Source organism: Agelaius tricolor, unplaced genomic scaffold (assembly GCF_023055355.1).
Source record: "Agelaius tricolor isolate 1412-34295 unplaced genomic scaffold, bAgeTri1.0.p SCAF_7, whole genome shotgun sequence".
Lineage (NCBI taxonomy): Eukaryota > Metazoa > Chordata > Aves > Passeriformes > Icteridae > Agelaius > Agelaius tricolor.
The window spans coordinates 20,632,427-20,660,121 of record NW_027269267.1 but is presented as its reverse complement, the minus strand read 5'-3'; the positions used below and the strand labels follow the sequence as shown (position 1 = coordinate 20,660,121).

General features: G+C 36.7%; 1 protein-coding gene across 3 annotated transcripts in view; it reads left to right on the top strand.

Annotated features, from left to right (window-relative positions):
* Nucleotides 1-27,695, top strand: part of WWC3 (WWC family member 3) — a 99,905-nt gene that overhangs the window by 36,744 nt on the left and 35,466 nt on the right. For all 3 annotated transcript variants that reach the window (XM_071430557.1, XM_071430559.1, XM_071430558.1), the window contains exons 2-8: nt 1,199-1,308; nt 6,002-6,205; nt 9,273-9,349; nt 11,449-11,528; nt 17,679-17,808; nt 23,273-23,422; nt 25,468-25,541. In XM_071430557.1, the coding sequence (XP_071286658.1) occupies nt 1,199-1,308; nt 6,002-6,205; nt 9,273-9,349; nt 11,449-11,528; nt 17,679-17,808; nt 23,273-23,422; nt 25,468-25,541 (825 nt within the window). The remainder of the gene's footprint in view (nt 1-1,198; nt 1,309-6,001; nt 6,206-9,272; nt 9,350-11,448; nt 11,529-17,678; nt 17,809-23,272; nt 23,423-25,467; nt 25,542-27,695) is intronic.

Genomic DNA, 27,695 nt, shown 5'->3' with positions numbered 1-27,695 from the left:
GCATAGTCCAAATCTGGTGTCGGAAAACCTCAATTGGATATTGCAATATAAAAGTGGAAGTACAACAGAGAGTATAATGCTACAGATTCTGTTGAGCTTAAGTCAGTCCCTAAATTAATGCATGTATTTAATGTATGCAAAGTTGTCATGGTCGTAGGTATTAAAAGTGCCTCAACAGATATATGAGGAAGGTGTTGTGTCTATATCCCATGTATAATTGAAATGACTTTATTAGTAGCTTTTCAGTAAATGAATTTTTTGACAGTTTTTAGAGGAAAACATTACCCTAGGGGTTAAGTAAAGATTAAAATGAATATTTGGATAATAAATATGATTAGCATCAAGGATTTATATTTATATAAAGGATTTTTTATTTATATCATTTATTCTTCGTATTTTTTTATATACCTTGCTGTTCTAGAGCAGTGTTGGTTTAGAGTCTTTCTGTATAATATCGAACTGAGAACTTTCAATGTCCCTGTCAACACTGACCTGGCTGTGCCAGTTTTCTATTGCCCACTGATCTATTAAGACTTTGTCTAGCAAGGGCTGTGATATTTTAAGCTTCTAGTTAGTAATGCAGTTACTTATTAATTACTATTTCTTGTCTGATTGCTTCAGAATTTTTCGGAGACATTTGTTCGTCTTTTCTTTTTTGAGGGGGAGGAAGTAATTTGGATATGTCTGGACCAAGAGAATATCATTAATAGTTGAAAATGTATAGTTGAAAAGAGGAAGTCTGTTCTAAAGCGCTGTCTTGAATTTTGTGTTATTTTTTTAAAGACAAACAATTTTGCAACATTGTCACCTGAAAGAAGTTAAAAGTTATAAAGCTTCTAGTAGTTTCAGCAATGGTGAACTCCAGCTTCACATTTGTGTTCTTTGCAGTATGGGAGAAAAACTGGCAGGACTGCATGCCATTATAATTAAATTGTTATACATAGAAACTAGAGGGGAGAAGCTTGTCTTACCTGTTTGGGGAGTATCTGTCAGCATATTTAAATGAAAATTTATTTTGAAACTGTATGTTTGTAATTATCAGCACATTCCTAAGTCGCATAACTAGTTTCTGATCAACTGGCGAAGGTATCTTCAAAACATGCAATAACATTCATTACATGTTTTGAAGATGTACAATTCATTGCATTGTAAACTCTGCACCTTTTTGTATTTATTTGTGTTATTTTTATATTTACAGGATTACAAAGCCCCTGACGTTTGCTGACTGTGTTGGTGATGAGCTTCCTTTAGGATGGGAAACTGTTTACGATCAACAGATTGGAGTTTATTATATGGACCACATAAATCGTGAGTAGATATGTGATTGTTTTGAGGAATGCTAGCAAGCTGGTGTTTACTCTTGCCACTAACTTTGCTTCCTATACCATTTATACACCTCGTGCTACAGTGAGAAAACGTATGCAAATAATTTCTTGCTGAACCTGTTTCCTTATCTTTCATATGGGGACATAATTGTAAAGAATTCCATTTGTAAAAATTTTACAACCTATGATTGAACTGTATTGTATCAAAATATTTTGGTTTGCTTGGTCATACTGTGAAGTATTAGTAATTTTGTTGTTGCTTTTTGTCATATGTCAGAAAGATTTTTGTGTTATATTCTTACATTTCCTATTTTTCCTGTCATCCATAGTTCACTCTTATAGATTGAAAACCAAAATACATTCTGAGAGAAGTGTGCCGATTTTTAATCAGAAGCACTGTGAAATACAGTAATCTCATTCTTGCTTAAGCAATATATATTTTATGTTTTAATACAGTACAAAATGCTATCAAAAAGACAACAGATGTGCCTTTTGGAAACTAATTTTGAACACTTTCCCTTTTGGACTGTCACTGAGCTTTGTATCATCACTGTGGCACATTTGCCAGTTCTACTTTTAAAAAAATGTCTTATCTTTATAGCTTTGTACTGCTGCTGCTGTTACTGTTGTGCTATCATTAAGCTTCTTATCGCCATTGAGTGAATGCTTTCAGTATTGTGGGAGTTGGCAGTTGGTGGGGACTAAGAAAAGAAGAAAGTAGTTACATGGGCTATCACAGCAATGGTAAATAGTATAATCTGAAAAACCAACCTCAATACTATCTACTTGAAATCTAGTCAATTAAAAAATGAAAGTGTAATAATTATTTTGGGCTTCCAGCCATCATTGGAATTACTTGTGTATTGTGGTTTCACAATTACTTGCCTTAAAAAACCTAAACAACAGAATAATAAATATTCCCATGGTATCGTTTGACCTATACATGTACTTATTTGTTGTGAAATTTAGAAAGATCATTAACTAAATGATAAACTCTAAACAGCTGTTAATACATTAATCACGAGGATAGATAGACAAGAAAATTCAAAGGCCATAAATACAGACTGTTAGGTAATTCTTAAAATAACTCTGTGCTTAAAAAAAGTATTAGTTTAAGGAGTACTGTCATGCTAACTTTACTAATGCTGAAATTTAATGAGAAGTGAGGATTACATTGGAGTGCAGTAATGGAGCGCACTTACACCAAAGTATGTGCATGAATGCATATATTTTAAAAAACAAAAATAAGGTACTGCCAGCTCTTTAAATTTTTTTTTTTAATTTGCAGGTAGGTTTAGAGTCCCTGCAAAAAATGAGTCGAACATGAATTCTTATTGCAATGCCTTAAAAAAGCTACTAATAGGCCTCTGTGATAGGAATAACAATCACCATCACATGCAAAAACAGAGCTTCCTTTTGCTTTTTGAATTTTGTTATTAGCGGCTTTACCACAGACTTCAAGTTTGAACTTACAGAAGGGATATTAATCATTGTAGGCATGTCAGGTCTGGCTTGCATTTTTTTCTGTGCAATTGTGAGCAAAAATTGTAGAAGAGAATCTTTGCAAAGAGCAGCTGAGTTCCCAAATGATCAGTGAGTAGACAGAAAGAAAAGATGAATATTAATGGGTCTGGAAAAGTAAAGCTAATTATATTAGGTATGAAATAAAGTTAATGTACGAACAGAGGGGTAGAAGCTTCATGCAGACAGTGCTGAACCGAGTAAAAGGAATCATTCAACAATTAACAAGGTTGCAAAATTTGTCTCATTCATGATAGCTAATTACTTGCAGCCCACAGATATTATCCTTAATGGTAATTCAACCGTCACAGTGAAATGGGTTTGTCACCCTTAGGCTAATACAGTGCTTTCATATACCAGCAAGATTTATAATAAGAGGAAAGACAGAGTTGATAGTATAGCTGGATAATTATTATTCAGAAATTAGTTGGACACTTGATCCAATTTTTAAACTGTGGACAACAAAGGTGTCAATCAAGACTGCATAAATTTCCTTTGTAGAATTAAGAACTAATGAGTAGACAATCATGTGCATCATGAGGTGGTGTCAGACAAGTGGAGGAGATGGTCTTGGAGCTGAAGAAATGTTTTTTTCTGAAATGAGTATGTCTAAACCACTTGGAATGGCAGCTTCAGGAAAAAACATTTGGATTGTCTTTTGTGGCTGACTGGGTTAAATGCTTTATGCAGCATTCAAGTTCTGCGTTAATTGACAAAACAGTTAGCAGTGCCTCAGTGTCAAGAAATACTGTGAGAAAATGCAAGGGATAATTCAAAGAGAGTCTTTCTACACTTACACTTACCAGGGACCTCTCATGTTTTGTGCACTCTCTCAAGCTTTTTGCCCTTGCACCTTTCAAAAGAAAACAGCAATACTTCTGATTTTTTTCTAAGTCTTTTGCTATGTTTGTTTACCCGGGAAGCAAGAAAAAGATTTCTAGGCAATAGTTTTCCATTTAAACTGGAAAAAAAACAAGGAACAGAAGAATCTTCTATAAATCTCAATGATGCTTCCAACCCTGATCTCCATCTTGTTCTGTAAATTCAGTACTTTGTTGACACCCTTACTAAGCTGCTCTTGGCTGTTATCCAACCATTGCTTAAAAACCTTGGCGGTTGCCAGCCACAGAATTCCTTTCCCTCCTCCTCAGAGTCTTGGGAGCCTTTGAAGTCTCCTCTAAGCAGTTGGGCATTCCCCAGTGAGGGAATAATATATTCTCTGCATTTGTCTGGGACTGTTCCTGAGTTACTATAGTGGGGTTTTTTAAATTGGTTGTAAAGAAACGAAGGAAGTTAATTTTATCATACAATGTAGCTTTAGTCTTGTTATGTGGCAAACTTGTTTAGAAATCCAGGGCAAAGTTTCATAAACCAGAAAAAAACAGAGCTTCCCATGCACTAAAGAAGTTTTCTACCTCTGATGAATGCTGCTAGCTTTTCAGAAGGCTTCTGAAATAATTCTGTGAGAGATGCAGTGCCCTGAAGTATAGGATCTCAGAAGTTTAATGTGTGATAGAATGTAACACTTTAGTCTGGGTTGTTGTTTGAGATTAGGACTAATAATTTGCCATTCAAAGACAAAAAGTGCATCCTAGTAAGCCTGTCTGTTTTATAAATATTTACTGATTTCTCATTGTTTCCATGGGGGTTTAGCAATCTTAGGAATATTAGAATTTGCACAAATTTCAGAGGTACTTACGGACAAATGAAGTAGCAGCGGAAATTGAAATGCCCTCAGTGAAGGGTGGGCAGCAGTCAGAACTCTGTTTTCTTCTGCTTGCCCTCCATGTAGAGAAGGATTTATGGCAGCTCAACAAGCCAAAGCACATCCTGTCCTTGCCAGAGGAGATATTTTCAGGACACTGGAGCTAGGAGGGAATCAAAGGGGTCCCTGGGAAGTGGGGAGAAATTGCAGAACTGTAGGCACTATCTTTATACTGTTTAAATGTTAGGAGTTGCAGGGAGAGAAAGGTCCAACTGTTAAGAGAAAAGGTTATTTAGGAACCTAATCTGCAAATCTGTTGGAAGCACTGCTCTTTGATGAGCCTTCTGTTTTTGTTTATATGCTTTTCAGATGGCTCTCAAATGGTAGAGCTGCTAGCATGACCTTGACACCATTAGAGCTCTTAATCTGTTGTGCTTAATACAGTTTTGTATTTCATCACTGGCACCAATATACTGAATTATGTACTCAGGATTAATGCAAAACATAACTGGCATTCATCTCTTGTAAGAAACTAACTTTGGAAAAAATTGCTAGGTGCTTAGCTCCTGACTCTGCTGCAGGTTTTGCCACTACTTTGACATTGTGTCTGCAGCAGCTTCTTCCTGGTAGAGCTTCAATCATCAGAAATTAACATTCCATTTAAACACAAGGCTTTACATCAAGGTCGTTATGTAAAACATATTATTTGACTCACAACCCCCTGCCAAAATGAACCAATTTTTTTTAGGATTTTAATGTGCATCATCCTCAAATGGCTTTGCAACTGCAAAGAGATCGTTTTGCAGTAATAACCTTGAAAATCAATAGATATGGGAAAGACTTTTTTTTGTGGAAACTTGTTTTTGGTTTGTGTTTAAATAAAATCTGGTCTAAACCCTGGCAAGGAAAAACATCAGACTGCTGTTTCTTAAGAAAAAAAAAAAAGGAGTAGTGATTTAAAAGCTTTATGGATTTGAGACTAAGATGCTGACTTCTCTGTTGAATTACCTCATTCTTCTTAACTATGCAGGGGTAGCCTCTGTCCTTTTAAGATGTTATGCTTGTGAAGTTGTATGCAGTATCATAAGTTAGTTCCAGCTATTTATAGACTTATGGGTTAAGCTATGAGATAACTTTAATTTTTCCTTGTGGTTCTGGGTTTTTAGGTAATTCTTGGAATTTTCAAGTTGGCTGTGAGGGAAGGTTAGAGCCAAATTGCTGTTTTCTTTGGGTTTGCACTGGTTTGTAAAGAAAAGAATAACATTTAAATGCCTTTTATATTTGAAAAGCCTTTCCTGTTCTTTCACTCTGCATCCTTCCTTCTTCTTTACTGGCTGGAGTGACTTTGGGCACTGTAGTGTCAGGTGTGCTGGTTGAGAATGGACATTAATAAAAGTGACTTGGACTTGGTGGCACAAAGTGTCATATTATTATTCTTTTCTCTCCTTAGAACTCACACAAATTGAGGATCCAAGGGAACAATGGAGAAGGGAGCAAGAACGCATGCTGAAGGAATATTTAGTAGTTGCCCAGGAGGCACTCAATGCCAAGAAAGAGATTTACCAAATAAAGCAGCAGCGTTTTGAGCTAGCCCAAGAAGAATATCAACAATTGCACAAAATGTGTGAGGATGACAGCCGTTCCTATGCCAGCTGTGAGTTTACTACCTTTTCTTGATATTACCCACCTGCCCTCACAAGATGTGGTGTAAGAAATAGTGTGAAGTATTTCCACCACCTGATTCTTCTCTGAATGAAGGTCCTGACTACAGCAGTGAGGTGCTGTCCTTTGACTCTGCAATTCAACAATTCAATGTCTTCCAATTCCTGTTACGTCTATTACAACAGAGATTTAATAGGGATAAATGTTAGCATTAAAAAGAGATGTAACTTTAAGCAGGTGTATATCCCAGCTGGTATTTCTGCCCATCTTGGAGCCAGGTGTAGTGAGGCTTCCTGCAAGGCAACAAGGGCTGAATGTTGCTGGATCAGCTGCCTACCTGCACTCCTAAACTCAAAGATTATTTTCCACTCAACATAGGAGGGAGCCATCAGCTTAGGGGGAGCCTCCTGTGGATCCGTAGTCTGCTTAGCAAATTTACAAAGAGTTAGGGACAAGCTGTTTTGTTTGAGAGTACCTCTGACCATGAAGCGGGAGACAATATTGCATTAGCTCACCTCATTCTTGAGTGCCAGCCTGTCATACTGATGTTGGTGATAGAGAGCTTTAATTTCCTGCCCTTTTAATTCTTCAGATGTCTCTGGTAGCTTGGAGTAGATAATACACTTTTTCTGAATTCTGAAGATGTTGCCCCATTGTCATGGCTGTTGGTTGGTGCAGGTGTCTTTGTCAAAGAGTCAACCAGACTAGTTCTAAGAAGTGGATATACCCAACAGCCACATGGAAATTAGTGGAGTTTTACTGGTTTTTTTTTTACTTGGAGTTTTTCAGTGTCTGTACAGTCATTGTTTTAACTGCAGGTTTGCTGTTAAATGCCAAGGATTTAATAAGAATGGGAAGCTCTGCTTTAGCCTTTTCTGAAAATGTTCAAGAAATTTGACTGTGGAAGGGGGTTTACAGCAGGTATCTGGATAGATGTGTTTAGTACTGATTCAGTTGTATTTATTCATCCAGGGGAATTCATACATGTGCCAAAATCCCGAATAAAAGATGTTTTCTAGAGCTGAGGTGTCCCAGATGGTTTGTACCAAGTACTCTGTTACTGTTGAATTTGGATTAATTTTCTTATTTAGTTTATATATATGTATTCTGTCATTCAGTTTGTAACATAACTGAACAGTTGTGACTAGTCTTATTTCCCCCTCTCATGTTCAAGTTTCTGAAGAAGTAGCAAGATATTTTCCTATTAAGGAAGAATTTTTTTAAAAGAAACTACTGTGTAAAGTGTGTTTAAAAAGTATTTAAAGACTTGGAATAAAGTAAAAGGTAGTGTCATCAGTATTTTTTGAGATTATAAAATCTAAATTGATATTTATTACAAAACCTTACTAGGACCTTGGGCTTTTTTTTTTTTTTTATTTGCAATAGTTCTGTGGGATATTTTATTGAATTACTTCAGGTGAATATACAGAAAGTTAGTTCTGTTGAAGATGAAAATATACTAGAAAAAGATAACCTTTTTCATTTTTTTGAAGCTCTTAGATAAACAAGTTATTTGAAACAGCAACAAAATATGACTGAAAATTCCAAAATTTGGGGTTATCTGTAATGAAAGCAAATGCTATGCCAATTTACTTATGTTTCTCAATCTTCTGATAGTTCAGGGTTTTGTAGGTGTATCTGGAGTTGAAAATGAGAATCTGTAAGAGAAATTACATAAAACTATTTGCTTGTTTTGAGGTGAAAAAATATTTTAATTTTCTACAGATGTGTTAATATATTTTATATTGGCTTAAGGTCATATGCATCAGTTTTAAGAAAATGGGATGGGCTGATTACTCAGATTATTTAATTTTTTTTTTTTCCTTTTTGGGATTAATCATGCTGTCAATTAGAGATTCCCAAAAACTCCTTCTCCACTTGTTTTTCTTAATTTGACTCCTCCACTCCACTGTGGGATGCTTGTCTCTCTTTTTATTTTACAGAAATATTAGACTTCTAATGTGAGTGCAATTACATTACCAAAGTTGGATGCTTATATAGCCAATATCTTTTCCTCCACTACCACTTGTTTCAAGTTGTTGAATTTAAAGAACTAGAACTTCACAAATTATTTTTCTCCACTTTGCTTGTGGGTGCTGCCATTGACTCAGTGTCGTGTGCTCATGAGTGGGAGGTGAGCTCAGCGGTTGTGGGTTGGCAAGGAGGTGCCCATGCAGCAGTTTTGTGACTCAGTTGTGATCAGCACAGTTAAAAAAAAAATCCATAGAAAATCCTGGATTTAGAGAATTAGTCCAGGCATGACTACTCATTTTGGCAAGTTCCTGCACACTCAACATGACCTTGGCATTGCAGTATTCTTTAAACAGTCAAAAGGCCCCGTGCAGCCCCAGACATGGATTTGGGTTTCAGTGCAGCAGCCTTCAGCTCTGCAAAAGGATGGAAGGTCTGACAGCACAACCCCATCCATTCACATACCAGGCACTTTTCAGTGGGCCAGTGCTGCCTTGAATGGTTTGCTCCAGAAATCATGGTTGCTCTTTCCCCATCTATCCTCTAGGACCTTTACTTCATCTGTGCAGGCTTTAGCTTGTAATGCCACAGCTTGAAATCATTACCTGACTGTAGACACCTTAAGACCTTACTTGCCAGGATTGGTTTGTATTTCAGTTCCCTACATTGTTGCTTTAGAAGGCAGCTTCTCTCCCTAGCTGGTCTAATTTTGTTCTGACAATAATTTTTTTTAACTTTAGTCCCTATCATAGTGTAAATTCAGTGTACCTAGGAAGTAACTAGTAATTATTAATATTACACAAATTGCTTGCTTCAGTAGATGCCATCTCCTATCACAGGAGCTAATTGCTTTTAGGAAATGTGCAGTGCTGCTATATGCAATTTTTGGTGGTGTTCAGGATGAAAAGAAAGTTTCAGGTGGGCCAAATGGAAATCTTCAGTTGTACTTCAGCACAGAGGATGATTTTAGAACCTAGTGACTTGTAAGTAAAAGAATTAATGAAATGGTTTATCAAATAGTGCCACATCTTAGCAATTGTATTAAAGAAGGGAGAAAAAAAGTAAAATACTGTTTTCCATCTGTTTAGCATTCTCTGGATTTTCAGCTAATACCAAGTATGACCCATATCAGATTAAAGCAGAAATAGCCAGCCGTCGTGACAGAGTGAGTAATCTTTTTTCATTTTGTAAAAATATGAATTAGGCATGGGGAAGGGAGGGAGGGAAGGGTCTGTTTTACTTTAGCATTTACACTGAACATTGCATGCATTTCTAGAAATACAGTATTGAAAAGTGCTTTTTTGTTCTTATCCATCGCTCTGTTAAAACAGCTCTATATTAACTGCATTTTGGTGACTTGAGAAGTAATGCTTTTTCCATGGTAAAAATGCAGACATTTTTGTCACAAATGTCAGAGGCAAGCTCAGCCAGGCTTTCAGAAATTGTTTTCTCTCTACAAACTGCCACAAGTAGTAAATTCTCTGCAGCCAGATTCTTTCAGTTCAAACTCATTTACCCATTTTCAGTGAGGTTCTGCTGGACTGCAGGTTTAGCCACTTATTTGGAAATCTCTTCACAATTCAGTAGACCAATGGCCAGATAGAATTTTTCAGCTGGTTGGCCAGAGCTCTTTTATGAGGAGAGGGAAATTCAAGTATTTGGACAATAATAGGCAGTTCTGTAACAAAAATGTTCCTTATTTATGTATTTTTAAAAAAACCTAAAGTCATGGTTTTGATAAATAAGTATTTTAAAAAACACTTATCCTTGCAGGATAGTGTTCCATTTTTGTTGTAGTAACCACTTTTCACATGAGTGCCTCTGAAAATAAATCGTGTTCACCACCCTTCAAAGGCATTTATTCTATCTGTATATATTTATTACATGCTGACTAGTGTTTGCTTGTTTTACATACTCTAAATGTCAGTGTATTCTAAACAAGAAAACAAGCCTTATTTATTTAAGTAATATATGAGGAAAATAAACAAGTTTTTCACTTATGACTATCTTCCTCTCTTTCTCCTTAAACAAAACAACCTAGGATACATAGGATATCATGTTCAAGTGACTGTGTGCATAGTCATTGAGTTGTTTCAGGAAATAGAATGAAATAGGCACTATAAACTTTTTGTGTACAGGTTGCATTTTCTCATTTTACTTCTGGTGAGCGTTAAAGGAGCTGCTGAGCGTATAGAGCTTAGGGGCTCGTGCTATAAATTTTGATGAAAGGGAGAGAGCTGTGCAGGATGGTGGGACTCTGACAGTCCTGGTTTGCATCCTGGTACTGATGCAAAGCCCTATGCTCTTGGAATAGAGTGGAAGAAAAAATTAATTTTTTATTCTCTTTTTTAAAAAATCTGTTTTGTAATGATTTTGTCATTTACTGATGTACACGTGAAAATCAAGAGTGCTCTGGGTAAATTATAGCAAATATCCTGAGTTTGGTAGCTTCAGAAGAGAGAGCTTTTTTCCTTCTATCCCTGCCCCTCTTTGGGCTCACAGTTCAGTCTTAGCCTCACAGAAACACCCCTATTCCCCTCATTTGTCTGCTGTCCCTTGCATTCTCCTCTCCCTGTTGCCTTCAGTTATCTGTCAGCTTTGGAGGGCAAGAAGCTCTTTCTCTGCAGATCATGCTTGGCTCTTCCATGGTCTGCACAACCTACTCAGGTAACTGTTTCCATAAAACCACAAGAACAGGTTTTTGGAGACGTCTTTGCTATGTCACTTTCAATTTATGCTCATTAGTTGGATCAAGATAATTGACCAGAGGGTTGAGAGGGCAGGATAATATGAAAATAACTGTGGCAAGCCAGGCTGCCATTTCTGGGAGAGAGACCAGTTCTGCTGGCAGTAATTTTGTTTTCCTGGATTGAAAAATTAATAGCATTGAATGTTTTGTCTTTTTTAAAGTTGACTAAAGAATTTAAGACAGTTGAGAGGTGTCTTTGCTACAAAGGGAGAAGAAAATTTATATGGGTTGAAATTTGCTAGCTGTTAGCATAAACTATTGGAAAAAGAAACCTTATAGAATAGGTGAGGAAATTGATACTTTGAAAGCTGAATGTTTTGACTGCTTTTTGATTGGGCCTTATGATATTTAAGAAAGTCTTCTGTTATTTTAATGCACAATTTTAAAGCAAAAAAAGAAAAGAGAAATTATCACTTCCAGTTCTTTAAAGTAGCTTAAGATTTTGTATTTAAAAACCAATTATTTTTATTGTGGAAATTACTGTTACTTATTTTTAATTATTTTGTATTATTCAGCTTTCTAGGCTGAAACGAGAATTGGCACAGATGAAGCAGGAATTGCAATATAAAGAAAAAGGAGTGGAAACTCTGCAAGAGTAAGTTAAGAGTTCATGGGAGGATCTTTTTTTGGGGGTTGGGTTTATTTTTTAATTGCCTTTGAATGAATTTCATAGAAAAGTGTTGTCAAAAATAAAACTTTAAAGGCTTTGCTTCAGACTTTCAGCTGTGATAGTGATGCAGGGTGAGAACAATGTGAAAGGACAGAAGAAGAGTTAAACAGAATTGGTTGGAGTTGTGATTTTGTAGGTTCATATGCAAGAATAGCTTTATAGGCCATGTTCTTTAACTTTTACTCAAGATATTGCCAAACTGGAATTAGATTTTAAAAAATATTTCCCAAAATATCTTTCTGGAGATACCTACTGCCTGGAGCACAGCCCAAAGCACCATGCTGTTGAGTAGTTTCCCCATGGCAGTACCAAGGCTTTCTGGCTGCGCACAGATCTTTTGTTTGAGGGATTTCTGTACACCACAACGCTGCTTCTCCCTGTTACCTGATGGTCAGGCCATCTCACTCTGCACTGTATGGCTGATTTGTGCTTGTACTGTAAATCTAGTGGTCTGTGGGACCTTGGGTTGTGTTGCATGTGTGCAGAATGTCTGCATGTAAATGTGACTCCTTGTCTCCTCCCAGTAAGGAAAGGAAGCTCAGGGCAATTTGCCACTGCTCCCAGGGCAATTGGGCAGCCCTGCTGTTTGCTGTGTGCACAGTGGTGTCAGAGGTTGTGAAATGTTGTGGTGACCCTCTCCCTGCCACTCTTCCTGCAGGCCATCTGATGGGAAGGGAACTGCGTGGCTGCCCTCTGTGTGTGCTCAGTCACCTGCACACGTAGCTCATACACGGGATGCCCAGTGGGATAGGGACAGAGGTTGCCAGGCCATGAAAAAGATGGCAGGTAAACACAGGTTGTTGTGGCTTCCAGATTCCTTCAGCAAGGCCAGTGGCTAGACCAAGAGCTTGAACAGCACTTGGATCTGCCTTGGATATGTGGCTGTGCATTTAGAAACCTTGGCCTTTTTCCAGCATGCATGTGAGCAAAGTGCCTAATGCAGGAGCTTCCTGAAAATGTTGTAACTGTTGCATGTCTAATGGATTTTGCAACATAAGTGCAGCAGCTGCAGAAATATTTTGAAGCTTTGGACTTACTGTGTTGGTGCTACAAAGCATGGGCTTTCACTTCAGGAATTCTGATGAAATTCCAGGGATCTTGGAGCAGTTAGGGTACTTACTTTCCAATTTTGATTGATACTACGATAACAAAGCAAATTAAAGAAAGATTCTCAGATTTAACTTCTAAAAAAGAAGGAGTAACCCATACACTTAATATTTTTGGTGTGTCTGATTTGGTTTTTTAATAACAAAATTTTCTGGTTTTTTTAAAACAAGGCTCTTTGGTTTATAGTGCATTTAGAAAGTTTCATAGGAGAAAACTTGTTCAACCAAAATACCAAAAATCTTAATTGGCAGATACAAGGTAATCATTTATTAATAAATGTATTTTTATTGAAGTATTTAGAGGTAGTTGAGGGAATAGATAATGTATGATATTAACTGAAAATTAGTAAAATAAAGCATTCAAAGTATTTGCAGTTTCAATACACTAAGTAATACTTTAAAGATAGCCAACATATTGGTATGGTGGTGTAGATATGTAAACAGTAACAGAACAAAACCAATTTTGTCTTATGATTCTTAATCATATTTTCTTAGAGTAAGAATTGCTATTCCATTTCTGCTTTTTAAATTTGTTTTCCTTTTCTGGGTTATTGGGTTATTTTAAGGATATAGGTTCAATTATTTTATAAAAGGACTAACCACTTGACTAGGATCATGAAAGCATTTGAAGACCATTTGAAACTCAAGATTGTTTTAATTAGTGTAATTCATTTAAGATAGTCCAGTAAAGTAGTGCAACTTCTTGAAAAATAAAGTCTGTGAATGATTAAGAATACAAATGTTAGTCTTGGATTATAGCCCAAGTCAAGTTGCCCATGTTCCAGGATGGGGTTATAGGAGAGACATTCAAGAGAGGAATTATTTTAAAGCATATGTGATTATCAGTGGTCACTCTGGGCGTGTAGTTTAGAAGTTCAGGCGTGACAACTCAGGGCTTCAGTGCTGCTCATTGCTGCTGTTGCTGTGGTCGCTCTCTGTCCCGTTGATGCACTGGTGGCACTTGTTATGTTTGCTGGAGCTGGGGAGAACCTTTTGCCTGTGAGTTACCTGGAGCTGTGCTCTGCTCTCTGCAGTGACTTCTTCACTTGTGAAAGAAGACTTGTGGTTTTGTTTTTGTTTCGTGCTTTTAAGTGGTTTTTTTATTTCCTCTTCTGGTGAGATACATGTGGTTTTTTTGGGAGTATTTTGCTTCTAGGAGGAAGTGAGCCAATTTGGAGCGTACTTAAACTAACAGCTGAAGAGAGGAGCTTCTCTCACCTCCTTGTGTAGTCAGTAGACAAATTAGCCTGAAAGCCTAACTGTGCTCTAGCCTGTCCCTGTGCAATCTCTCCCCTACCTCCTGTATTTGTTGGGAGAGAAGGGTCACTCAAGTCAAGTACCAAGGCTGAAGTAGTTTAGTTTTTCCATATCCTCAAAGTAAGTATATTGTCTGAAAAGAATTTCATTGCTCCTTCTTTAAAACAAAAATGCTGAGGTTTTTTTTACTCTGTTTCTCCACTACCTTGCTTCCCTTTCCCCTTTAAAGTTTATTCATTTCAGACATTTCCCACTTCTGTTACATTTTCTGAAGTTTTGGTCTGCGTCGTTCTTCTTCCTTCTTGTGCTAAGTAAAATCTTCAACTGCTAAACTGCAAATGGCATGCATCCTGTTCAGGTTTTTTAAAGGCATGTACATCACTTTTTTTCAAGTATAAGCCAAGAACAACATTAGGAGCCATCAAACTTGGGGCTTTACATCTGGCTGAATGTTTGCTTTGAAACTGTTACCAAAATGGCATCATGTGCAGATATTGGAACTTGCTGCCAGGCGGCTCTCTGTGCAGCCTTGCTTGGTGTAGCTCTCAGAGAAGAGACAGCTTTTATGGAGAAGGTGGTTGGGTTGCTCAGTATTTCCATCACTTTATGTTGCTGTGTGATTCAAATGCCTTTGTTAAATGCAAATCTCTTACATTGACGTTTTCCATATACAGTGTCTGCCTTGGACTGTGTTTTGTTTTCTGTTCTTTTTAATTTTAGTAAAATGGCTTAACCATCTTTGAGGAGAATGAAAAGAAAACAAAATCACAAAATGACTACAGAAGTGGGGTTTTATGAGTGGAGACATGATTGAGGGGGATTTTGATACCTCTACAACTTCAATACTGTCAGAATTCCAGTATTCATAGAGCTGCAGCTTTATATCAGGACTGTACTTTCTACAGTTTCATCTAAATTTGGTAATGTTGTGTGTGATAAACCTTTGGACATGGGTTTGTGTTTGCCCAGTGGAGACTTTGTAGAGCTTATTGTTCAAAGCCTGCAAAGATCCCCACCCTGCAGGATGGTGCACCTTGGCCTCCACCACCTTTGCCCCAAGGTACGTCTGATCCTGTCACAGTCCAAACTTACAGGGTTAAATATGAGCCTTTTCTGGAGCAAATTCCTTCCTCTGGCCTGGCAGCAGGGACTGAGAAGGAGGAGCAGTTCCTTCTCCCCTGTGTTTTCAGTGACCCTACTGCTCCCTGGCAGGAATTTTGGAGGAAGAAGGCGTTTAGCAACAAAGGAAATGAAAACTTGGCCAGTTGGCCAGGAGAGCAGAGTGAATGCTGTGAGAAGTCGGGAGTGACAAGCAGTTAGGACTGGCTAAACAATTTGTAGCTACAGACTAATTTAGAGGTTAGGGGATCTGACAAAAACTTTAAAATTAGATTTTCGCTGGAGTACAGGCCTGTGCTTTGGTGGAGGAAAATGGAGGAATATGGAATCTGCCCCATAGGACTGAAACAATGACCAAACATTAATAGTCTCTGTATCCTAGAAACATCTTCATATCTTTATAGTCTTGCATGGTAGTTGAATATTCTTGCTAGGCATACAAAGGTCTGATCTGTATTTTTAGCATGCTATTTTCCATTAATAAAATGGAAGACTCCTGTTAACTCTAGGCTTTCAGATATAGATCTTTATGAAAAAAAGGAAAAGAATTATTAGACAATAAATAACAGGTAATTTTGTAAGCTACTTTAGTCAGTTTGGGTTGCCAGCAATACTGATTTAAGCCTAAATATTTTTGGCAGGAGGAACTTCTCCAATTCTTTCCTTAAACAAATACCAATTCATAAGCTGGGCTCCAAAGTGGCGTCCAGGAACATGAATATGTGGATAACTGGACAGAAATCTGGTTGAAATTAAATAATTTCCTTTTCCTGAAATGCCACCTTAGTCCTGGCAAACAGTATAATGAGCAGTTGTGTAGAAGGCAGTTTCATGTCTAATATTTGAATATAGTTCTTAACATTACAGTTACCTTCATATAAAAATGTGTTATCTTTTTAACGTGACTTTTAGTGAATTGGATTAGTTGTTTTATCTGCTCAGGATTTCAACTAAAACTTAGTGAAGACTCAACATTTTGAAAACAAAAACAAACAAACCCCCAACTTTAATATGCATGACATTTAAGTCCTTTCTTGTTCTTGAACCACTATTCATAAAAGATTGTATGTTTTCTTATGTAACTTGGGGAAATTTGTGTTCAAAGAAAAATCTTGAGATGCAGACTTATTTTGTGTTGTCTCCAAAAAGAAAAGCTGTCAGAAAAAAACATAACAAATTAAAACCGTAGAAATCAACCTGTTTTTTTCCTAAATATTGTGAGCTATGCAATAAAACCACAGGATTTTCATATACTCCTTTTGATTTTTCATTTTAAAGTTTTAATTTTAAAACAAGTAATCAGGTGTAAGGGGAATTGCACTGCTTGTGTTTTAACTGGCAGAACATGCTGAGAGACTCTTGTTGACACTCTTAGTTTAATGTAATAGCTATCTTGAAACTTGTTAGTTAGTCTCAATATTTTAAATAGAGTTTGGATATTCTTCTGTGTGTATAGCATACCTTCTCCTACTGCATCTTTTTGTGGATTGATGTCCTTTGTCATGAACAATGTGTGTTTTTATCTTTAATTCTGTTAACCTGGCATACCTTTTCCTGAAGCTATTTGTTCTTAGCATTGGCCTAAAGACTTATACACTTTACCACATTTTCTCTATATACATTCTTTTCATGATAGATTACAGGAAAATTTAGTTTTCCATATTTTAACAGGAACTTCACATGATTTTCAATAGTTGGTGTAAATAACCTGTTAAAACTCCATAGCCATTTGTTGTAAATCCAAGACCAAATAGTTCTTCTGATAAGTTCACTATAGTCTCTTGTCTTATTCTTTATCTATAAATCAAAGCAAATTATCAAGATTATACACTGGACTAGTCTTCTGCATCCTGATATGTTGTCTTTTAGTATTGTGAAATGTTGGAAAATAGGTTGAAAACTCAGCCAGTGGATGTTTCACTTGAGTGATTTTAATATGTCAAGATGGAAACATTAGTATTATTTCAGTCTTATGTCATAGCTTGTGCTCTTGCTTCTTGCTTAAAGGTGTAAAATCTTCTGGGATGTTCCCATATCATGTTTTTCAGTGCAGAATGATAATGTCTTATAGATATCTTATGGAAAAGATAGTCAAAGAGGCCTATAATGGCAGGATAGCATTTGCAATAAAATTTTAGGCATTAAAAATTTCTTCCTGAGAAAATTTAAATGCCTTTGTTAGAAACTTCTAAAGCAGGATCAAGTAGAAGCCTTGGAAGAGATACTGAAATATGTGATGCTGCATGAAAAACATGACGGCCAGACTGCTCAACCTTTTGAGTTATAACCATCTAGGTTAGTTTTAGGTTAATTTTGCTTTTGGTGCATGAAATCACCCACAGACATTACTCATAAGTAAGCTCTGCATTAGGATATTAAACCCAGGAAATTTGTTGCTTCTGCAGAACCTGGGTAGATAATTGCTTTGCTTTGTCTTTAGAGTGGTCTTGGCACTGAGTGCAGTGTTAATTCCAAGTAGACTATAATTTTATTCCTGGAAATGAAGTGGTACATGAATAAACAAGGTCTTAAAAAGTCCATGTGCTTTCTAATTATGTGCAAATTCCTAAATTTTTCTTAATATTTTCAACAGGATTGATCGTAAGATGTCAAATGCTCACACAAATTACAGACTGGACGAAGCACAAGCTATAATGAGTGAACTTCGAACCATAAAGAAAGCTATATGCACAGGTGAAAAAGAAAGGCAGGACCTTATGCAGGTAAAAAATATGCTGCTAAATAGTGGTAACCTATCTCTGTTTTCTTGCTTGGGATTGCATTGGGTTTACCAAGTTTAAATAAGAAAGTAGGATGGCCTAAACTGATTTTTCTGTTTGATAATTACCAATAGCAAGCAGTTCAAAAATGGTAAGTGGTCATTGTCTGTACTGTGAGCTCAGGACTTCATATGCATTTCATATTTTTGTCTTAAGTTTCATTTAGCTCAGTGTTTCATTGAATATAGCTTTTTATTGTTGCTATGTTGATAGTTGCTATGTAGTAATTACATGGTATTAAAAAAAAGCCTTTGTGATTTGTGGTAGTTGTTTTAAATTTTATTTTATGTCTCTCTGTATTACCTATAATGAAGTAGGATTGAGAGTTCATGTGCTAAAATGATTTATCCTTGTGTCAACCATGTTTTTCCCTTTGTATGTATTTCCCCACACTGGATCTCTGTCACTGTCACACTTTTTGCCCCAAGCTCTCAAGTTTACGAGGATATCAAGGCTCTTGTTAGTTTCAAAATGGTCTCACAAAACCTTCAAATAGTATGAATAAATACAATGTGTATGCAAGCATGAAATTCATGAATTAGAGCATGAGGATTGAGGGGAGATACAAACCTAAGTAGTGGAACTTCTGAATGGATTCTGTGCTCTGCCTCGAACTCCCAGTTGTGTGTTTGTTATTAATGTGATAAGAGCTTGATCAAAGAACAATGACCCTCTGCCACCAAGGGATTTCACTACAGACCTGCCTAAATATGCTGCACATACAGAGAGGTGATAAGGACAGTTCTCTTCATCCAATATTGAAGCATTTGTTTGGAAGAAGGCATCTTTGTTACCTAAAGTTATGGAACCATACAAATTACCATTGCCATGCAAATGTTTTCTTTCAGTTTTCTCTGCAGTAGTGTTTTTCTTTTTTTTTTCTTTTCAGTTGTAAAATGATATAGGAAATTTATAATCTACATATAATGAATTTCCATAGTTATGTAATTATTAAGTTTCCAGTGCATTACACAAAGATCATCTGATGGACCACAGATCCTTGTTCAAGTAGACAGAACACTGAAGTCACTATGAAAAGTTTCTGCCTTGGCAACTTTTAGCATACTTGTTATTTTGGGCTGGCCAAGTTTTAAAGTGATTCTCAGTGTTCCATGTGCCTAGCTAGCAAGAAGTGATTAGAAAGACAGTTCTTCATGGATGCAATAACACACATTTTAGGAAAATAACTGGTAATATAAGGACTTATGTGTGAGCTCTTGGAGCAGTTTAACTACTCACCTTGTTTTTACTTCCCCAGTAGATTTTTTTGCCTCTTTTCCTTACATTTTCAGCCCTCAGTGGCAGTAAATCCAGCTGTAAACATTCAGATGCTTTGAAAATCATATTTGGTAAACCAACTTTAAATGTGCTTGCAGTTTCTTTAAATAGTGTTGTGGGAGTTAGAACTCTAGGATCAAGGATTTGGCAGTGCTGGCAGGACCAGAATGTAGAGGTTGCACAAAACAAAAGCAAAAATGAAAGTGTTTCATCCTTCTTCATGGCTTTGTGTGATGTACAGGAAATATGAGTCTAGGAATTATCTTTTTTAAATTAATTACAATCTTTTCTGATGGAATCCAATATTACAGCATTAGAGTATATGCAGTCCAGGAGAATGTAGAAAACAGTTGTTCCACACAAGTGTAGCATGCAAAACATTTCTTCATGTTTTGTTATAATGGCTATACAGAATTAAATGTCATCATTTACAAGGTCTGTAGTTGTAAAAAAATAGTGTATTTTTGCCAGCTTACTGTGCTCTGCAAAAATACCCACCTCTCTTTTTAAATTTTGGCCAAAAAAATTACTTTTGGTGTCACCAAAGTAATCTGTGCTATGCCTTATAATAACTATTGAATATTATTGTCATAAATGTAGTTAGCTATGTCAAATAAGTACAAGTCTGTTTGAAATGTCTTCCTAATAAGTTCAGAATTCAATTTTTATTTTCCTATTAATATTTGAGTTGTACTGACCTTGAAAACAATACATCTTAAAGCTATTGCTGTTCAGAAAAACTTCCTTAGGAAATCTTTTTTATTTTGAAATTTGTTAATAGATGATTTAGAAGCATAGTGTAAAAAATATGGGGTTTTATTTCAGAGAAGGGAAACAGACCGTTTCTTACTACTTTTTAATTTAATCTGGCCAGTGTAAGCAACAGAACTAAACATAGTAGAAGTGACTCAGTCTTGTGTAGGTGCTTGGAAAATTGTAGCTGTTGTAGAAGTATGATAATTGGTTTAGTTGTGTGGGTGAGGGTGGTCAGATTTAAATTGGATGCTGTGATTACAAATAAAGCAAAATATGCAGTGCTACTGCTCAAAAAAAGTGGGCAGACTTCTTATATAAGGTTGAATAATACAGGTATATGGTTAGATTCCTGAAAGCAGCATGTTTACTTCTTCTCCCCCATCTCTTTCTTAATTTTGTTTCTGTTCAGTATGTGTATTGTTTTAAAATGTCGTCCTTGGAGAGCGATGGACTTTGGTTTTTGTGGGGTTTTTATTTCTTCTTTTTTCTTTTCGCTTTGTTGGCTAAATAGGCTAAATAGGTTAGATAGGAAGCGCACTGAAATTGTGCAGAGTGCTTCCAAATCAACAGATAATGGTGAAATGACAGTGCTCATTTCTCTGTTTTTGGGTAAGTCTGGGCTGGTGTGCCTAGAACTTCCCATTAGCAGGAGGCTTATTGGACAGTTTCTGTGGGATTGCCATAAACAATCCTTAAACTCCAGATGAAGGATGGATTCCTCTGTGTAGCTGGGGAGGAAATTACTCCTACTGTTTATAATAACAATTATAAATTGTTTCTATCTAAAAATGTGCTAACTCTGGTTGTAATTTTCCATGGTAGGGTTGCTGGTGCCTGTTTTCACTCATCCAACTAGGACTTAAAGCATTTATGCTTGCCCTAGGGTATTGTCATCTGTGCATGTAGATGTAATTTAAGGTGATGCTGCTTGGTGATTGCCACCTGTCAAATGCTTCCTCATTTTTAAGTAGGGGCCAGGATTCAGCAGCTGTGCCTGGATAGGAAGCCTGGCCAGCAGCCAAGTGGCCCTTCGTTACCTGCCAGGGAGAATGCTTGAGGGCATCAGGAGCATACCAGGAGTTCATAAAGTAGCTGAAATACAGGCAAAAATTTAGACTTAAGTTCTAGCATCAGATCTGTGGTATTGCACATACCTGTAACATAATATGTGTTAGCCAAAGGTGGCAGATGGAACATAACTTATTAGGAGAAACTTCAGGCATTCTGAATCCTGAGTTTTTGTTGATGCAACTGGCCATGCTTTACTGGGAAGAGGCCGTGATCTGAATTTATTATTTCCATGTTACAAACCCATTAGAGATCCCTCTTGATCCTCCATACAGCTGGAGTCTTGACAGGACTGGATGATTTCCAGTGAGTTTTGAAGAAGAGAGTTAGACAGGAGTCTACAGTTTTTATAAAGTAAAAGTTGTGGGGTTTTTCCCACATTGTGGAGCAGTTCTTTTCTTAAGGATAAAGGGACACTAGCTAGGGATCTCTTGGCAATGTAACTTGAAAGTGAATTTGCAGTTTCAGGCTGAGAAGAAAATATGTTTTTATCCTTCATTCTAAAATGGCTTATTTCAGTTGGGAGGTGGCAGAAGAATTGGCTTTTTTGGTGGACCCAAGACAAGTTAAGCTTCTGGAGGCAAGTGATGGTAGCCTTGTCCTACTGCCAGCACGTCTGGCATTGCTCTGTGCTGTCCTCTCTCCTTGCCAATGCTGCTTGTGAAATCCCAGCCCCTCTGAGACTTGTAGAGAGCAGGCAGAGACTGAAGAGGGAGCAGCACAAGCTGTCCCATACGTGGCATGAACCACGTGCCATTCCCTAATAGGAGGGAAACAGTGTGCTTTAAAGGGCTGTCAGGGAGGAGCACAGGGCCCCACTCTTGTGGCTGGGTAGCCCACTTGCTCACTCATCCTGTACCAGGCTGGATGTTCTCCCTCTTTTTCATTTCTGGTGGAGGCTGGCCTGAGAGAGGGTATATGAGAGCAAAGTGAATGGGCCATGCATGATGGAAATGGAGGCCATCAGCAAAAGCTGCTTTGCTGGCTAGTTTCAGGCCTGCTACAGTTCCATGATCCTGGATGCTTCCTAGGCTCTGAAACCAGATGCCTTCAGCATGGCCTTGCTCTTCTTGTCAGTAGCAAACAGTTGCTATTACACAGGTTCATTTCTAGACTCTACTAATTGAATTTGATGTAAGGAAAAAGCAGCATTGCTGTGTTACTCTTTTTAAACTACATTTCGAAGACTGAGAAATTTTCTGATAATTGGTTATGGACAGTAACCTCGGTTTGTTGCAAATCACTGGTAGTCAGAGCCACTGAAATTCCTGAGGACCAGCCTTTTCCCAATGCAATGCCCCTGACTCTGTAATTCAGACACTAGAGTAAGCAGTTTTAGTAAGTTTTTTATGTCAATTTTTTGAACTAAATTTTTTGATTGTGTTATGATTTATAAATTATTACAGATTTTCAAATTTCTGATAGTTTTTTTTACCCCACATTTTTAGATTGTCCTTTTTCCTGTGAAGGATGGGTGAGAGGACAGAATGTTTCTTCATTTTTGTGTGATGTGTAATGCTTAGGATGTCTGTCATAAATGACAGCTGGTGATTTTGTTACTAATACTACATTATCTTTAATTTTTGAACAAGAGAGAATGCACAATGAGAAAGTAAAAGTGATACTAATAATTTTGTTCTTTTATTTGTAAGAGCCTGTCAACCAAGCTTATATTGTCAAAAAAGTTTTTTTTTGTTATTTTTTGAGATTCTGTCATATTCCCCTTTCCCCTCAAAGACTGATGTTTCTGCTTTACTCTGACAGTTTGTGTCATTGTCTAGACATTTCAGCCATGTCCCTTGCTTAACCCAAAGTGTAAAATATCTCTTAACTATGTGAACCCTGGCTAAGAGAGCACAGGGATGATACCAGCTGTCATAAGAGTGCAAGCAATACAAGGTATTCATCAAGTTGGATGAGATAACAGTAGTGACTAAGGAATGTAACCTGTGCAGAAGATGGCAAAAGGGCAGGTGAATCACATTTGTCTTCCCTATCAGCTAATGTGAAGTTGACAGCTGCTAGATTTAAAGAGCTGCAAGCCATACAGAAGATAAAACATTCACAGATCCAAAACAAATAATGTTAAGTCTGCTTACTGTTACATGCATCTTTAAAAGGAGAGGTTTATTTCAAAGTAAACCTTTTGCATGCTGGTAACACAACAATGAATTTTACTTTCTGTAAATAGCTCTGTATAGGCAGGCTACCAGTCTTTTTAAGAAATTTAAATTTTTTTTCTGTAATTAAGAAGTATTATAAGAACAAATTTTTCTAATATTTTTAAATATGTCTTTTCCTTTAGAGCCTGGCCAAATTAACAGATGGATTCAGGAATAGCTGTTGTATTACAGATTCCCTGCAGGATCTCCAGCACAATTCTAGTTCACTCAGTGACTCCTGTTTACCTCAACAACACTGTGATGCTTGTTCTCAGACTGACATCACTGGAGAGGTATGTGAGTGTTCCTATGTGAAACAGTTGCTGTACAACACTGCTTTTGAACTACAGTGATACAGTGTTACTTACACTTTTAATTGAAGAGGTGTTGGCTGGAGCAGAAGGAACAATCCAAAGCATTACTGCTGCTGAGGGAGTTGCATTTGCTTGTTGTTTCCACTGTGTGCAAGCTATGGGCTTGGGGGTTCTGCTGCTGGAGCGTGGCAGAAGGATGCAGGGGCATGCTGGTGGGCAGTGACAGGTAAAGTCAGCTCCTGGACTCAGCCAGCCCAGCAGAACCCTTACTGCATTACCACTTTGGTGACTGCAGGTTCATCTTGGAGTAACCGCTCTGGCTTAGTTGTCCATTCCATGGACCTCTTCCCTTCATATTCCCAGCTCTGAATTACTGATACTTGTAATAAGGCAGGAAGGAAGAAAATCCTTTAGCCAGCTTGAAGTTGCAGTAGGGACATGATTTTGCATGAGATGTATACATTGGGGTAGTAGTAATAGCTGTGTATTTTTTTTTAATTTTATTTTTTATATCTTGTTTTTATCATGCTCATATTCATTGTTGATATGTATTGAAGATGTGTAGTAGATGTCTGCTCCTTTCCTCTGTCTAAGGCAAGGAAAGTATTTTTTATTCTCAAAGTATTTTTCTTAATCAGCAAAACTTACGATGTAGTCTATTTATACCTTTGTGCTCAAATGTGCCTTTAAATATGATATTTAAGGAGAACATACTGGCATTCCTTGGAAAGCATTCTATCTGAATGAAATTGTGTACTCCAAATAATAGTAAGAAAAAAATCAGCTGGCACTAGTACTATGGCAACCTAGTTGTTAGTGAGTAATAAAATTTATGCCTCTGTGGATGACTGACACCAAAGCAAGAAGGCAACTTGTTTGTAGTTTGTTTGTATGGTAGTTTAGATGGTACTTTACATTTAGTTAGAAATCATCTCATTGTTGGCTTTACCCCATCCCATTTCTCACCTATTATAATTCTCCTTCACTGCTGGCTAGTTGTTAGATTGGATTTCTCCAGAAGGTCCCTACAGAAGAGGAAAGCCTGTTTTTGAGAAAACTGAGCTAATGCTAGGCTGTCTTTCAGGGTGTTAGGCAGATGGTGCCTTCAGGGTGTAATTTTTCAGTTGGGCCATGGATGGGGTTATTGAATTCTGAAACAAATTACCAAAAGGAACACAGGAGCATTTTCTCATTTGCAGTACACAATCCAAGACAAGTACACTGTGGAAATCATGTTTATCAGGTGTAGGCTTTTTGTAAGGGAAACAAAAATACATAATTACCTGAATCTTTTCACAGAACTATTGTTATTGCCATGTGAGTAGAAAAAAGGTGGAGTTTTTACCCATGGGTTGATGGAGACAGAAAAAGCAGCTGCTAGAGGAGAACTCTGGAGGTGCACTTGTGTAGGAGCTTAGGTTTTAACTATTAGACCATACACAAACTTCTGAGGAGGGAAGTGCCAAATGCCCTAAAATAGAAATGGCTGTACAAACACTATGCAGTAGTAGTTGCAACATAAATACACATTCTACAACTGCTTCAAGGATCAGGTGGGTTTTTTTTGTACTAATGTTTAAAATGCACTAATGTTGTAGGTGCTGGGTAACACATCACAGTACAGGGAGTGTAATCTGAATTGCTTCTAATAAAAGTATTCATAAAATAGCCATATAAAATAGCAGAATATTTCAATTAAAACACTCTTTGTCTTGTAGACTTGGATGAAGTTGAAATGCTTTGACCATTTATCAATGATTCAATTTTCTAACCCTTGATTTCCAGGTTAATAATTTATTGAAAGGGCTTATTTTTCTTCTCTGCTTTTAGCAAGAAATTAGTTTTGCATTTCTAAGGCATAAAATTGATTTTTTATTATGTTACTGCTTAAAGCATAGAGGTTTCTTTAGTGAATCCAGTAAGGAAGACTAATATATCCGTTTCATTATTGTGATGAGAGTGTTTTTAACTCGTTTCTTTCTTTCTTTCTTTTTCCTCCTCTCTGTGCTATTCAACACTGCAAGTTTGGATTTGATGACAAAACAAGACTTGTAGACAAAGTAAGGCTGAACTGGCAATATGAAGAGGCCAAGAAAAGGTAATTAAAGATAAATCTATTGGGTTTTATATTTACTTTTGTGATTAAAGTTTTCAAAGTAGAACTGGACCCAGCCTCCTAGCTGAAATGTCTTTGAGAACACTAATTTGCTCTCTATTGAGTAGTTCACAGATAATGAAAGTTTAGGTAAATATAAGACTTTATCATCAGATTATTATATTTGTTTGCAGAGATAAAGCTAAATGTCAGCCCTGTTCTATACTTGTATAAACACAAAATTGTAGTGGTTTAATTAAACTGTTTTACATTTTTTCACCCTCTTTCTCAAACCTAGATATAAACAGTCTTTAAATTTACACTTATCAGTCTGGTCTGTCAGGATACCCAAAGCCTTGCATACCTGTGTCTTTAAGTTCAGGGTAGTGAAGCCATGAAGAAGAAAGAATGTTGAACTTCCTGTGAGATAAATGAAGATGTCCAGAACTGAACAAAAGGGTACATAAAAATAAATGTTGAAATTGGAAAAAAATTCTGATAAAGATGATAAAAAGTATTACTTTAAATAGATTGATTCTTCAATAAGTCCTTCAGTCTAAATGCTTATTGTAAGTATTTCTCTTGTAGAGTCCAGTCTTGCAGTATTTCTTCATTTAGCTTACTGAAATTTTAAAAGTACAATCTGCTTAAATATTTTAGCAGGTCCTCATTGAACCTCATTGTTTTCAACTATTTGCCACATATTCAGGACAATAGTGTGGGTACATGTGATTTACTTAAAGTCAGTAAATTAATGCACTTATAATTATTTTGATTTGTGCTGGTAGAATATTCTGTTACTTAATTTGACTGACACTTAAAAGATTCAATATAGTTAACTTCAAAAACCATAGTTTTAAAATTTGTATTAATTAGGATTTCTTTTTCTTTTCATTGTGTTCTATTCTACCAGTTTTTTACATCTCTCAGAACAAGAATTAGATAAAGAAGTTAAATTCTTTTACCTCTTTTTTTCATATCTTGGTGACTTTTTCTTTGGGGACATCTGTAATGCTGTCACATATCTTGGCAAGAATTGGAAGTTTATAGGCAGTACACCATTTTGTTGTTCTTGGAAAATTTACCCACATTTGGACACAATACAGGCTTCAAAAAACTAAGTTGGTACAAGCAAGTTAGATAAACATGGCTAAATCTTCAGGATTTATAACTTGAATGGAAGTCTGTGTTGTACATACTGTGTGTAAATACCAGTGACTATTACCTAATAAAGTTAAATAATTGGGTGAAAAAAGAACAAAACAAAAATGTTTCTGTGTCCTGTGTTTGCTCACAGGCTAATTTAGCACTTAATAGTCCAGTGATAATTTAGCAACTTAGAGTTGCTAAAAGAAGAATGATGGAATTTAGTTTTGTACTGTTCAGTTTAACAGAGCCGCTGGATGCTGTGAAGATTGTATTAAAATGTTTTTAGTTCAGCTTTCTGACATAGCTTTTCTGTGTTTTTTCAAAGCAATTATCTTCTTGTTTGTTTGTGACAGGGAAAAGATGGTGTTTTTTCAGAGGGGGTAAAGAGGTGTTGGGTTTTTATGGGTTAATTTTTTTTTAGTAGCAAAGCATTTCTCAGCTGGAAATGCCGAACATTTGTTTCTGCATGGAATGCAGTATTTCTGAACATCAGAAGTGAGCTGGTGTTTGATCTTAATTAAGTGTAGAAAATCTGGGTAGCTAACCTTCCAACTAGAGAATGGTGATTGCAGTAAGAGTAGTTTTGCTTTCCCAGGATAGCAGCTCTGACAATGGTCTGTTATTTAGCAAAAGCATGTTAGTTGCTTTAAAAGAGTAGCCTTATTCTGCCCAGTGTGTTGTACGGAAGTAATCAGCTTTCAGCTTTTGAGTGGAACTGCACAAAGCTCATTGCCCCTACCAGTTATCTCTGTGGTTGCATTCTTCATTTATCATGCATTCCTTCCCCTTAGCTTGCTGGCATTTCTGTAGGGCTTTTGTCTCTACTAAATATCTTTGTGTTCATTCTCCCTTGGCTGGTGAAATATCTACTGTTACTGCACAGTGTGGGTGATGGAATGTGCTGCCATGGATTAAATCTACAAAGTAGAAAATTAAAATGCTACAGTATGTCACATCTGTAAGGCAGTATATTGTCACTGCTTGCTTGTCAAGTGGGTGTTGAAACAT